Below are 13,682 nucleotides of genomic sequence, written 5' to 3'. Positions count from 1 at the left end.
GCTGCTTGTTACCGTAAGAGCTCCGTTACCCACATTGCCCTATTACTTGACTAGGAATCTGGTTCTTGTTCTTCATTAGAGTTCAGCACCGTCTTTTCTCCCCCACACCCAGTAGTTCTGCCTGTTTCCTTGCTTCTTCCATCACTTCTTGCCCCTAGCAAGCAGATTGCATTGCTCTTTACGAAAGCTCAGCTGACGCGCATGGCTCCTTACAGCACTGCCCTGCCCGGGCTTTTCCCACAGTCTCTGGGCAGCTGTATAAAGCCATTCCAGGAGGGGCAGCTGCAAGAGATTTATCTTTCTTTCTTTCAGCCTGGGTATTTTGAGAATGCCATTTTATTCTCCAGCAGAGATGTTGGGTTGCCAAAGACTTGCAAGGTTGGGCAAAGKCTGTAAGAAACAGAAGTGCTCACGTGAATGTTCCTTCACCACAATACAAGGGAACATTTACCCATTCCTGTGTCACAGGATCTGGGGGCTTGTGAGAGCAGCTGTGGACTGCTTCTCTGAGGTGGACATTCGGACAAACTTTCTGGAAAAGGCCCTGGAGCTGAAGCCCCAGACCCATCCAGCCATTATGCATGTGAAGAGAAAGACTTGGAGCAGTGAGAAGCAGGTGGCTGAGCATGCGTTTCTGTCTACGGTGAGCAGAGAGGCTGCGGGAAAGAAAGAAACTGCCAGTTCAYAGGCAAAGAGAAAGTTTTTAACAGAAATACTTTCTCCCATCTGCCTAAAAAGCTCTTTGAAGAACTTGATACAGTTCTTTAGAGAATGCTGGCAAAAATAAATGCCCTATCTTGAAGAGGCTAAGCTTGTGAAATGGAGTAAATTACCTAAAGAATTTGTGTTTAATCTTGTTTTACCCTGTTATCACTCAGCAGGRCTACAGTGATGGTCACACGCCTGTGCCTGAAACTTCTGGTTCTGCAATTCAGTCTACTTCTAGCTTACGAGACTTCCCTTCCAGTTTCTATACAAAGTGTCTCCTCATACTAAGTTCACAGTCCTTGTCTAGCTAAAAGATGGGCCTGTAATGTCAAATGAAGATCAGATTCTGTATCTGCTTTCTCCCACCCCAAAAAAACCTTTGTAGAGCAAGCTTACAGAAGGCAGAATTTGCTAAACAATTTCAGATTATAGATGGACAGACTGTAAACTGAAATCATTAAATACATCAACCACCTTCTGTTTCAAACAACTAAATACATGCTAACATGTTGATAAAAACAATCTCCAAATAACTCTAAATTTCAGCAAAACACTGAGTATAATTCTGTAATTGCTAAACCACCCTGTGAAAACAAGACATGCAACTTCACACCTATCTCTACATGAAAAAAAGAATGAAAAACACAACAAATGTTAGTCATATTGCTACAGGCACTACTAARAGACTTGATGAAATTGCAGTTCTATGTAAAGTTTTCCAAATAATGCAGACAGGTACATAACACAGCTACCTAAGTTAGAGAACACAGAGATTGGTAAGTCACGTCCCTGCTAAAGCAGGCAGATCTTTTTTGCATGTTGCAAGTGTTTTGACAATCATGAGGTCACGAAAGTTATGTGTTACTCAGAAACATTTGCACATGTAATTAGATGCTTTAAAAGGGAGAGGCTAAGATCAGAGTCCATAAATGTATAAAGCTCATAAACATGTACACTATGTTCCATAACAATGTCTCCTTTTCCTGAAATATCAGTTCTTCTATGTAAATTTTAAAGGGACATTTACATTTGAAAATAGGTAATTTTAAACTAGCCAGTGCTTCTATGTGATTAATTATTCAGTAATTTTCAACACCGTTTTAAAATCTATCAACCTGAGGTCCTAACATAACAATATAAAAAAATAAGAGTGAGAAAATTTAAAACACTCATGATTAAAAAAATCTAAGACTATATGCTACTTTTAAAAGGGTGAATGATCACTAGGTTTTTAGGGCCCCAGACACACCCCAAAGTTACTGCGCTGTGTAGGAAAACCTTCCTGAATGTGGTTTTAGTCATACTTTTTTAGTAAATGGCAATTACGTAGAAAAAAACTTGAGCTGCACACACAAATCATTCGCAGACTGCCCGTTTTTGTTTGCAGTTGTGCAGACTGATTCCACAATCTCTCCGTACACAGTGGTCACTCTATTTAGCTGTACTAAGTGCAGCACACCATACTCGCCGTGCACACACAGGACAGTGCACGCTTTGTACACCTGAGACCTTGGAAGGCCCCAGACAGCACCAGGAAAACCCAGGTGCCTGCTAGCAATGAACAGAACCGAGTAAATAAATCATTGCGCAAAGCAGGTACGCCTCGGGTGGGGAATTTCGCAGCCTCCCCGACTAGGGGAGGCGATTTCGGCAGCCGCCGCCGGCCCCTCAGCCCTCTACGCGCCCGCATTTGGGGCCTGGTGTACTGCGGGGAGGGGAAAAGCCCCCGAGACGAGCCTGAGGCGGCGAATGACGACGGCGCATGCGCCCCGCCCGGCAGCCAATAAGCGCGAGGCCGCCGGCTCCKCCCAGGAGCGGGGCGAGCCAATCAGGGCGGGGGGCGCTGTGTGGCGGAAGTGGGRCTCGGCGGGTGTGTGGCGCTATGGCTGGCGGCTCGGCGGCGGCGGCGCTGGCGAGGGCCTTGGAGGTGCTCGGTGAGGGGGCTGGGGCTGGGGCTGGGGCTGGGGCTGGGGCGGCCCGGGCACGAGGCCGCGTCCCCGCCTCTCGGGATGGCGGCGGTTGGCGGCCCGGCCCGCAGGCCGCTCCCCGCGGCGCGGGTGGCGAGCGGCAGTCTGGATGTGGCCGCGGCGTCTCGGAGAGTTGGGCCTCGGGGAGGGGAGCGGCGCTGTGCCCGGGGCTGCGGGCCGCAGCGGGGTCCTGGGCGGGTTTGACCCTCTGGGGGTGCGAGACGCTTGTTGCAGATCCCGCCCCGCAGCGTGTGGTGSGGTTCTGCAGTACTCTACCACTGTAAAGACTCGTTTGGTGTCCGAGACTGCACAGTGTCACTCTCACTGGACCTTACTTTGGGTCCTGTTTAGATTATGGTAAAGGAATTCAGAACCAACTCTTGGATTCCTTTAAAGAAGACGTTGTTTAAAAGGCAAATGTAACTGCAAGCGTGATGACCTAGGAATTATTCCTAGGAGTGAGATGGAAGACTTATTACGAGCAACAACTCAAGGATTTTCTTCTGATCTCTGCTACTTCTGTTTTTCAGATCTTGGTGATGCAGCAGATAAGATTAATTTCATACCTCAAGACTTTTTTGCAGAACTAGTAAGTTGGGCAATAAATGGGTTGTGGAAGGGCTTCTGGGAATCCTTTGGTTCTTGCAAATCTTTCTGTTTCAGTTGTTATGCTCTTGTCTGTTGGGAAGTGAAGTTTATCTATACAGTTGCATAGATTTACATCATGCAGTGGACTAGTCCTGCTYACACCTATTAGGATTGTGGGGTTTTTATCACAAAAGACTTTAATATGTATATTTTTATTTTGCTTCTAAGTGAGATACACTATTAGCTAGCTGAGAAGATACTCAGCTTCAGTTTACCTTAAAAAATCTATCAAAAAAAAAAAAGTATGCACTTAAACAGAATGGCTGTTTAGTTAGCATGAAAACAGTTTGCAAAGTGGTAAAAGCAAGTTAGATAGTAGCTAAAAGCTTAGACTGTGTTCATTTGCTTTTCTTGAATTTGATGTAGTTTTAATATCAGTTACCTGCACGGCATGTATTTATGTTCACTTTGCATTTAATGTTGTCCCGTTGTCTGTTTTTGTATCAACTGATTTTCTTTCTTGTTGTGTAATCTTGAAATATTCAAGCCATGTGTTTCTAGCTTTGTCTTGTATTAACATATGTATAAAGAATATTTATGAATTTATTTTTCTTACAGTGTGAGCAAGTAATTCAGCATCTGAACCATAAGATCTCAGGTGTAAATACGGTAGAATTGTGTCAGGTAAGTTTGGATATTAGCACTTTATAAGCAAGTACAATGGCTGGGTACACTGGAGAGATTACATTTTACAGGTCACTATTTTTATATACGTGTGTGTGTGTGTATATAGAGAGAGAGAGAGATAGACATAGGTGTAAAAATATAATTTTATTGTTGCATGCTTTATCACTTATAATTGTCTGAACATCCTATTTTTAGAGACTTCAGACATCTGGGACTGAGATTAATGTCGGTGACCTGGCAAAAATAGCTAATATTATTTCCTTTTTATTTAGGTAAGCACAATATCATTTATTTTTCTTTAGCTCTCTTCTTTTCCTTCCACCCTATCTTACTAACAGTATTTAAAAAGTGACAGAAAATACGGGTATAGAATAAATTGAATTTGGGAAAAGGGCAAAAATTTGTAAYTCTTAAGCGCACAACAAGTACTTCTGTGCTTAGCTTGTGTTCTTAATGTAAAAAGTAAAAAGCAGAGTAACTTAYTGTTTACACTCAGTTTTCATAATGAAAAAGAGAAAATTTTCAATATTTTGCTTATCCTTTCAAAACGTAGAATCTAAATATCTTATGCATCATTAATCGGACTGTAGAAAATATGCTAGTAGAAATTTACCACATTTTCCTTTTAAAATATGAAGCCTATTAAATAATAATTCCTGAGTGGTACTTCTTGCTGCTTTTTCTCTAGTTTTGTTCCCTTTTTGGGTATGTGTTATGTCATTTGACTTTTGTACCAGTTATATGATTACTAGAGGTCCTTACTTGCCCCCTGGTGATATTTAAATTACCTCTCTTAAATGTTTAATTAAATYGCTTTGTTTCTAAAGTAATGATATTATTAAGTAGTCTTAACTGCTTTGTGTACATCCTTCACTTAATTATGCCCTTTTTGCAGTTAAAACAGCACTCAGGCTGAGATTATTTCTGCTTTAATGTTGCAAGYTGTGCAAGCACTGCAAAGCTTCGTCTCTTTATTTCCTCATCTTAAGGTATATTAAAAAGTCACGTTTCTTGTGTGTGGATACAGAAGTCATACTTCCAGATGAGTGAAATATTTTGCAAAAAGAAGTCACAAGCTGCCTAATTGTTGTAAAACACAAACGTAAAGCAGAAATTAAGACTTGCCTATTTAGGGTGAAGTGAGAAAGTTTACTYAGTTCTTGGGAAATTAAATTGATGTGTTTTTTGGATATACCTATAGCACAGCAGCCAGAAACAGTCTCTCTACAGAAGAACTTGTCACCACTCTGGGCAATGCAGTCAGCACGCTGCCGAAACATGCAGTTCAAGTTATTCGTCATGTATGGAATGAACAGGGCAAATCTATTAGTGTGTCAGAAGATGCAAGAAATACRGCCACAGTGGGGCAGGTAACTTAACAATTAGCTCAACTGCACTTCTTGTTTACTTTTTCAGAAATGTCAGTGCTTTCTTGTGTGTTATGTTGTCAGGCATATGATGGTATTTCGACTGCCCAAAGCTTTCCCTTCATATTGGTCGCCTTTGGCAACCTGTCTAGCCAGACAAAGAAGCGTATACAGTAGAGGTCTTCTGAATCCTAAGACAGCAGTGAAAGCTGCTGGTAGTCTAATAATCTTGCTTACATGGCAAATACACACTTTTTTSTTTTTAATTGTATTAGCTAGCACTTCAGGGAATGTGAGTGGCAGTATGGTAGACAACTGCATTAGCTGTTGATGTATGTGTTTTCTAAATGTGACTTCAAGTGTTCTTTACAGTTGACAGCACCAGCACTTGAATGTTATTCTTCAGTTTAAAACTTTTTTTTAAGTAGCTTCATTCAGTCTGTAGGATCCTATTGAGGAAGGAGGGCAGTTTGATCAYTTGTTTTGGAAAGCGTGATACAAAGTGCATCTGTATTTTGAGACCTTTTTCTAGCACTAATAATCAGAGCGCAGAATTTGGGAAAAAAAATCTTTGATACTAAGTAGTAAATAGTCTTCTCTGTTTTTTCACTTCCTTACTTAGCAGCGCTTCCTGTTATCATTTTTAGCTTTTTRTAAGTTACTCATCTAAAACATTTGATGTACCTTGATTTATCTAAAATATACTTCTGAAATACCTTTTTTTTTTAATTTCTTCTGTTGTAAACTTCTTGTGAGCTGTGTACTTGAATCTGTTCAGCTATAAGCAGATTTACATGAAATAAAAATTAATAACTTTTTTCTTTCCTTATAAGAAAGGGCAGATAACTTTATAGTCATCTGTAAACAGAATTTTCACTATAGTATCTGAATGTGTGTSTGTTTACCATTTGGATATGGTCTGTAAATGTCTTGTATCACCTGTAAAACATCTATACAGCAGAATTGTAAGAGTAGGTTATATCTTTTCCTTAATTGTTGTTTACAATGATTGTTTTCTTTTCTGTAGTTCATAGATATCTGTTGGAAACTGGGAGTTGCAATGAGCTCTGACACCTGCAGATCTCTCAAGTATCCTTATGTTACAGTGACACTAAAAGTGGCAGACCCTTCAGGACAAGTAACGAACAAATCTTTTGAAATGACAGTCCCACAGTTCAAGGTCTGTAATCCAGTGTTATTTGAATCAGAGTCTTAAGAACAACTCTAATACTGTCTCARTAAGCAAATGTGTACCTTGATGCATACATTTGTGATGCTTAATTGCTAATATGATAATTAAAAAGATGAAGCATTAAATTATTGTTTAAAACGCTGAAACTAAATACCTATTTCATAGCATGTAGTTCTACATTGCTTTTCCTAACAGGTTTAATTACTAGTAAATTAACCTTTTCTCTTCCAAATAACCTTAGAATTGATAAAGAACTTACAAAGACTTTTTGATTTGTCTTGTCAGCTGTCCATTTCCCTAATCAGAAACTTCTGGAGATATTCTAAATCTATGGAACTGTTTCCTAGCCACAAAATCTAAAACTTGGTTTCAGCCTAAAATCTGCTAATGATTAAGAATGATGGTCATTCTGCTTTGACAGTTGGCTCTTAACTGTTGTGCTTTCAGCTATGAATTTTGGTAACTTTTAATTTTGCCTAAGTGTGTCACTCTTGTCATTCTCCTCTTAGAGGGCCTGTATATTACTTAGGATATCTTGCAAGCTTACAGATARATCTATGTGGTTATGCAGAAAGGGATTTTAAGAAGGATATTCTGAACCCTTGCATATTCATAAGTCTCATATTCCTGGGTGAAATCTTATTTAATAACTTGCTTTTTCAACTGTTATAAGAAAGGTTTGCTCTATAGAGAGCTCTAGATTATTTCAGCTGACAGTAGAAGCATTTGTCAGACTTGCTTTTTTTTTTTTTTTCCTCTGAGGGGTGACATGACTATTATGTTTTTTTCCTATAGCATCTTTTTCTATTAGTAGTCAAACCAACTCAAATAAGGCATCATCTGTGTAGATYTAATAGTGAATACGCCCAAATGGTAGCCAGCCCAGAAAATGAAATGTAAAAACTTTCAGTTCAAGCTACAAATTGTAACTGAAGGATAGAGGAAATATGAGAAACCTGGATTAAGTGAACTTGTTGTCTAACCTGCTAGTTTGTACTACAGTTCAGGCTATTCTTTGTGCAACTGAAACTTATCTTAAGTCTTATTTTTCAGAACTTTTTCAGACAGTTCAAGGAAATGGCAGCTGTTCTTGAAACAGTTTGAATAGAACTCTTTAATTAACACTGAAGTTTCTGATGGACTTAGATTGAGTAAACTTTGTTCTACACAGGAAATAAAGTGCCATTGTTCAAGCAAGGTATGTATACTCGTCTTCCCAAAGAATATTTTTCAGCATCCTCCTTGAATCGCTCTGAAGACTTCTTTGCTTTTGAATGCTTGAGACCAACTCCACATTGTCTGTAAAATGTGTTCAGCTTTGTCATCCTGGTAGACAAAAGATCAGGATGTGTAAGGAGATGTGTCACTGCAGACTTTTTCTGCTATCGAAGAATAAGAAACTATGCGTTTAACTCCGCAGCATAAAAAGATTTGTGGAAATGTTAATTTGACTGAGGAGACAGTAAGGGAAGTGTAAATCCCATATCAACTCTTCTGTCTGTAAAATGGAGATGTGTGTGGAAGCAATATTAACTATAACATTACACATAGCAAGCATACAGTTAGTCTTAAAGAACAGCATTGTGAAGTAGTTAGTTGCATATATCAGCAGACTTGGCTTTCAGTCTCTTTTTAATTATTGGAGAATGTACTTATCATAACAGCTTATTTCAGATATTTATTTCCCACATCAGAGAAATGACCATGGTAGAAGCCAGCAAGATTTTTTTTTTTTTTTGTCTTGTTACATTTTGTGGCAGTAGGCTGTAGTGTTCTCTTGGATAATGTCCTCACCAGTAAAATTTGATTTTTGACTCTGGGGGCATTTTCAAAAGGTGAGTGATAAAAGAAAAAGAGCACATAAGCACACTGGATTTTGAGTTTTACATAAACAAAACACAAACTACAAATATAGCTGACTAATAAAAACAATACTGTTGCATTTCAAGATAGCCTGCTTATCAGTATGAACTGCCACCAGCCTGAAGTTTATGCTGTAACATTGGGGTGGTAGAGACTGAAAAACAGTTTTTTGGGACAGATCCTTAGGTGATTTCAAGTTCCACACATGAGAACATCTACCTTTCTAACCCATTTAACCTTTAACTTTTTTCGAAGCTGGCTGAAAATCACTGATACAGGTCTGTTTTACCTTTGTCTCGTCAAAATAAACTGCAACACGTTGTGTGTATGGTATGCACTTTGGAGAGAGATACACCCTCCCCAACTATTCTGAGCAATATGACTGGTTCTTTTGTACAAATGGAGTTGCTCAGAACCCCAAATAAATGAAAGTTTAGCATCACTGGTTAAAGCCACAGTTTGGACTGTGGCTGTTAATCTGGACTACACTTCCTGTGTTCAGCTGAAGTCAGGAGTGCTTGCTTCAGGGCAGGGGAGAGCAGAATTCTATTTTCTGGGACCATTCAATGGAATGTCACAAAATGGCCTCAGGAGAAGGCTTCCTGCTTGCCTTTTCCCGTGTCTTTTTGTGGCGTTGAAGCTGAGTGTGGTGCAAAAATCCTCCTCTCAAAGTGTGGAGAAATGATGTGAGCAGCAGTGGTTTTTTTTGTTGTTGTTGTTTGAATTTGCATAAGCTGGAATGTAAAGCATCTATAACTGGCAAACATTATCTTGCTTTGACATCAGATTAACCAGTTGAGATCAAACAGGGATCTTTTTTTTTTTTGGTGGGGGGGGGGAATGCTTTTGTTTTTGAAGAGAGTGAAGTTGGAGTCTTACAAATACTTCAGTTTATTCTAATGCACTCAAATTCAAATAGCTGAAAATACTTGTGCCTTCACTGGAACTGGATGGAAAAGATGATTTAATTAATGAAGTCTTAACTTTAAGAAACAGGGAATATTTCCCTGGAAAGGTAATGAGAAACTTCAGTTACCATTTGTGCTTGGTCTGTCACCAAGAAGAGAAAGTTGGCAGCATCTGAAAAGTGTAGATGTTCAAGTTAAATATGCTAGAAGTACTAACGAATATTTTTGAAATGTCCCTGCGTGCCAGCATGTTGTAACTGGCTGGAAGATGGCCTGGAGGTGTGTGCTATACCAGCACAACTGTCTGAGAATTCTTAGAGGCATTTATAGACATTCAAGAGATGTCACTAGAAGCTGGCTATGAACTCAACTAATGGGATTTGTCCTGATCACTTTCAATAGGTATTCATATACTAATCAATGGAAGAATTAAACACTACTTTAAAAAAACCTAACAGTTTGCAGGATGGCAATATTAACTTGTTCAAACACGCTGTTGATTCATGCTTATGTATTTGTGCAGAATCCAGATCTTTTAAAGAGAATCAGGAGTCCTTATGTGTTCCTAATTCCGCTTGTTGATTGATACGGAATTGTATAACACGAATATTTTTGTAAGTCCACAAACAATCATTAAACATATAGGTGACAAAGGTAAAGATGGTATGTATTTTATTTTAAATCTACTGAATAAAACTGTCTCAAACAGTATAATAGGTAAAGTTCAGAGCTAGATTCTGATGAAATTTATTTCCTAAGGTAGGATGAAGTTGAGATAAAGTCATCCTCTGTGACARGGTATCAAAGAGCTGAGGGATAGCTGCAGGCTGAAAAGAATACTTACATGGATCAGTTACAGCTGGACTGAACACTGTATTGAACCTGGAAAAGATGTGATGCGTGCAATTTCTTGAAAGTTTTCATTTAAGTGGTTTCATTTTTCCTAACTCTATAGAACACAAGTGAACAGTTGTCTTTTCAACAGTTGCCCGGAGCAGGGCAGAGAAAGGAAGAGGGGAAAAAAGGGTCTTAGGCAGTAAACAAAGCCAAAGTAGGGAGGAAGGATGTTAGCAACAGCTAAATTTCTGCTTCCTTACTTGACTATTTTTTTGCATTAGTTCAAAACATAGCAGTTTATTTACAGAATGCCTTTTATTTTTTATTTTTTAGAAAATGGAGAAAGGTCCACAGAGGGCAGAAATTACAATAGTCACTTCTGCACACTAGTGTCTTCTTAGACTTAGCTCCTGCCCACTTGCTTTGACCTAGTTACTGCCAAAGTATAAAGCATATCTGTGTTGGACTTCTGTTGTTCCTGCTTCCACAAAATTGTACTGCTTTTCTTTAAACACATTTTAAACCTGTGTAACCTGTTTAGTGTGAGCCTATCTTCCCCCCATCCCCCCCCTTTTTTTTTTAATTATTTTCAAGCTTTGCTACTCTGTTTAAAGATACGCTAGGTGGTACCAATTAGAAAACAAAGGTAAAAAGATGATAAAATAAGGGGAGAGGAATTACCTATTTCTTCCTTCTGCTTACTCTTCCCTGTGGTGTTTGGATGTTTTATTATCCTCTTACTGTAGATACAGAGAGGGCAACTTGCCATCCTTTGCAGGGACATGCAGGATTACTCTGTTTAACTCTTGCAGGTACTAGAATAACACATGAAGATGCCAGAGTCACTTAATCTACTGCGGCAAAAATGCCCCATCCTTTAACAAGCTTTGCAATAGAGGGGGAGGACTTAAAATTCAGTGGCRTCTATCCTACCCAGTACCTTTTTGTTTGTTTCTCTTCAGGAGAGCCTACTTCCCAAATTGATTCTGTAATAAAAGGTCGAATGACTCTTGCCTGGGCAGCGCTAGCTTACTGCACAYTCACTTGGTTTAGGAAGTTGGATCAGTGCAGGTCAGTATATGAAACAAGTGTCTAGAATTGTGTTCAGCTTGGTGATGTGTTCCTGCAGTACTCCCTTACTGAGGACCACRGGAGACTTGGTTGCCTCATAAACAATTGAATTTCACTGTACATCTCTGTGAATATTTACTCTTGCTTCTGCCATGCAGYGCTGTCAAAACATACTGATCAAGTCCTGCTTTTAGTGCTAGAGTCGCTCACAGACAGCGTGCCTGTTAGAGAGATGATGATTGTCAGTCGCTACACCTAATCCTGGGTGCTTTGGAAGACTGTTTTAATTGCCTTTCTGAAGGAAGGTRAAGAAATGTCCTACCATTTGAACTGAGCTGTTGGGATATGTCTGTTAATTATTTATGACTTTTTGGCCTCCTTGAGGCACCAGTGAAGCTTAATTTTGGAAATAAACTATATGCTTAGTTGGATATTATCTGTCAGTTCTTAGAGGTTGCTGATACGAGCTTTTATAAAATTTCTTCTTTCCTGCCTTGTATGTGGGCATAYGACTGATTACATTTTACCTGCCTTGTTTGTGATAATCATTTCTGTTCAGAATGTGTAGATATCATATTTTCTAAATAATCCATGTTTAAATTACAAATTTTCAATATATTTATAAACTGTAAATTTCAATATTTGCTGTTTTTGTACTTTATGTACTTAGATTTGGAACAGTAAGCATATATACATATACATATAAATATATACACACACACACACACACACACACACACATATATATATATATATATATATATATATATAAAAAGAAGGGAAATCTTATGACAAACTTCTATCCACACAAAAATTTATTCAATTAAGATGTTTGTTATGGGAATGGTCACCAGGTGGCACTGCTACATATATTCTTGCTACATAGTAATGTTTTTAGAGCATGTGTCTAACACTGGGGTAGTCCTTCTAGTTTTCTAGGGTAACTTATTACAWCTGTTCATGCTACTACAACTTCAATACCAGTTTTCATATTGTATGACTTGAGTAACACAAGTTTTTTTCATACACATCAGAATTTTCAGTTACATAAAAATTGAGCATTTTGATGATAATATATACCATGCCTTATAAATTTGCGGCAACTTAAACRGCCATATAATTATAGCAACACTTATACATAATTAATAGCTCGCTCTTTAAATAGTATCACGTTACATTTTTAGAGGCCTATTCTAGATTTACAATTTTTCCTATATGTCTGTATCTGAAATAGATTTTCCTAGATCTGTTTCAGAGAAAAAGCAGTTGCATTTCCCTATCCAAGGTTTTTATGCAGCTTAACTRCTCTTTCTTATTCTTAGCTTTCTTTTCTACTTAGTTTTTTCTTAGTAGCTTTCTTAGCTACTCTTTCTTCCTTTTTTTTCATTATGCACCTTAGTTTTCTGTGTCCTTACGCTGTATTGATTATACCAATGCATATTTTAGCCACTGAAAGTGGTATTGTTGCTTAATTCCCCGTAGAGTTACCTCTGAATCTGAAAGATAATGTTCTTCTTGGGAAGTTGCTAGAAATATTTCTGCTTGGCACTTACAGGTCTAGGGTTTCATTACTATTGTTTTAGGTGGAAGGTTGTGTCTTTTTTCTTTAATAAAGTGTTTGCATGACAGGCCAAATTAAAGACAGGCCCGCTTTCCAGTGACGCTTCYAAGCTGTCAAGTACTGAATGCTACAACCACACATAAAATTTGAAAAGGATGTTAAAGTCTACATTTAAAATGAGCAGAGGAATGTAAGTGCATATCTTGCATGAACCACTGGTGTGCTGTGCAATACTTACTATTCTCACAGTTGTGAATGTGGGAAGAGGAGGTGTTCAGGAATCGACATAGTTAAGACAACAGATGCAGATTTATCTAGGAAGAATACAAGGGAGGGGGAAGAAGGATTATGGTGTTCCCATCTGTTGTCTTTATTTCTTTTTTGTTATGCTCGTTACCATTCTTGATATTATATTGGGACTACAAGTGCTCTGTTGTTCATAGTAAGCTGTGCCTTCTTYTACAAGCATACAGTACCAAGCTGTGCCTTTAGTTGTCTTCAGAAGTTCTAGTAGCATTTTAATGGTGATACACTATTAAAGCCTATAGGGCATTAGCATTTTCCTTTAGAACCAGATGTAACTTGCCACTTTTGAAACTGAAACAGTTTTGCCTCCCAAAGCATCTCCCTTTCTTATTGATCCTGTACTATACTACAAATTTGTTAATCTTTCTAGCTTGTGCTCTATCATTTGTCATAACTTATTTGTGGAATAATCTGAGTTCCTGTTAGCTTTGGTCTTAGTTTCCATTTCTGGAGAGCAGAATGGAACTAGAATCTTTTCCAAATCCTCAGATGAGGCTGAGCAAGTGGGCACCATAAGGGAAGAAAAGCAGACTCCAGCAGCTGCAGAACTATCTTCCTTATTACGTCTCTTCTTTGTATGTTACTGCAGTGGTTGGCAAATAGTAGGGAGGCAAATCTATCCTTTGT

At 38.5% G+C, this 13,682-nt stretch overlaps 1 protein-coding gene across 4 annotated transcripts in view; it reads left to right on the top strand.

Moving 5' to 3' along the window:
- Positions 1–2,570: 2,570 nt before the first annotated feature.
- Positions 2,571–13,682, top strand: part of COMMD6 (COMM domain containing 6) — a 31,308-nt gene continuing 20,196 nt past the window's right edge. Inside the window, exons 1-8 of one of the 4 annotated variants that reach the window (XR_014896423.1) lie at positions 2,571–2,642; positions 3,206–3,264; positions 3,882–3,947; positions 4,146–4,222; positions 5,152–5,320; positions 6,345–6,497; positions 7,563–7,707; positions 11,080–11,784. Coding sequence is in view for 1 of the 4 variants with exons in the window: in XM_085309526.1 (XP_085165652.1) it covers positions 2,591–2,642; positions 3,206–3,264; positions 3,882–3,947; positions 4,146–4,222; positions 5,152–5,320; positions 6,345–6,497; positions 7,563–7,613 (627 nt within the window). In the remaining 3 variants the exon portion in view is untranslated. The other 3 variants (XR_014896422.1, XR_014896424.1, XM_085309526.1) reach the window with 3 other exon arrangements.

Source organism: Rhea americana, unplaced genomic scaffold, assembly GCF_003343005.1.
Source record: "Rhea americana isolate MKP2758 unplaced genomic scaffold, rheAme1 scaffold_3, whole genome shotgun sequence".
NCBI lineage: Eukaryota > Metazoa > Chordata > Aves > Rheiformes > Rheidae > Rhea > Rhea americana.
This window is presented reverse-complemented; position numbering and strand designations above follow the sequence as displayed.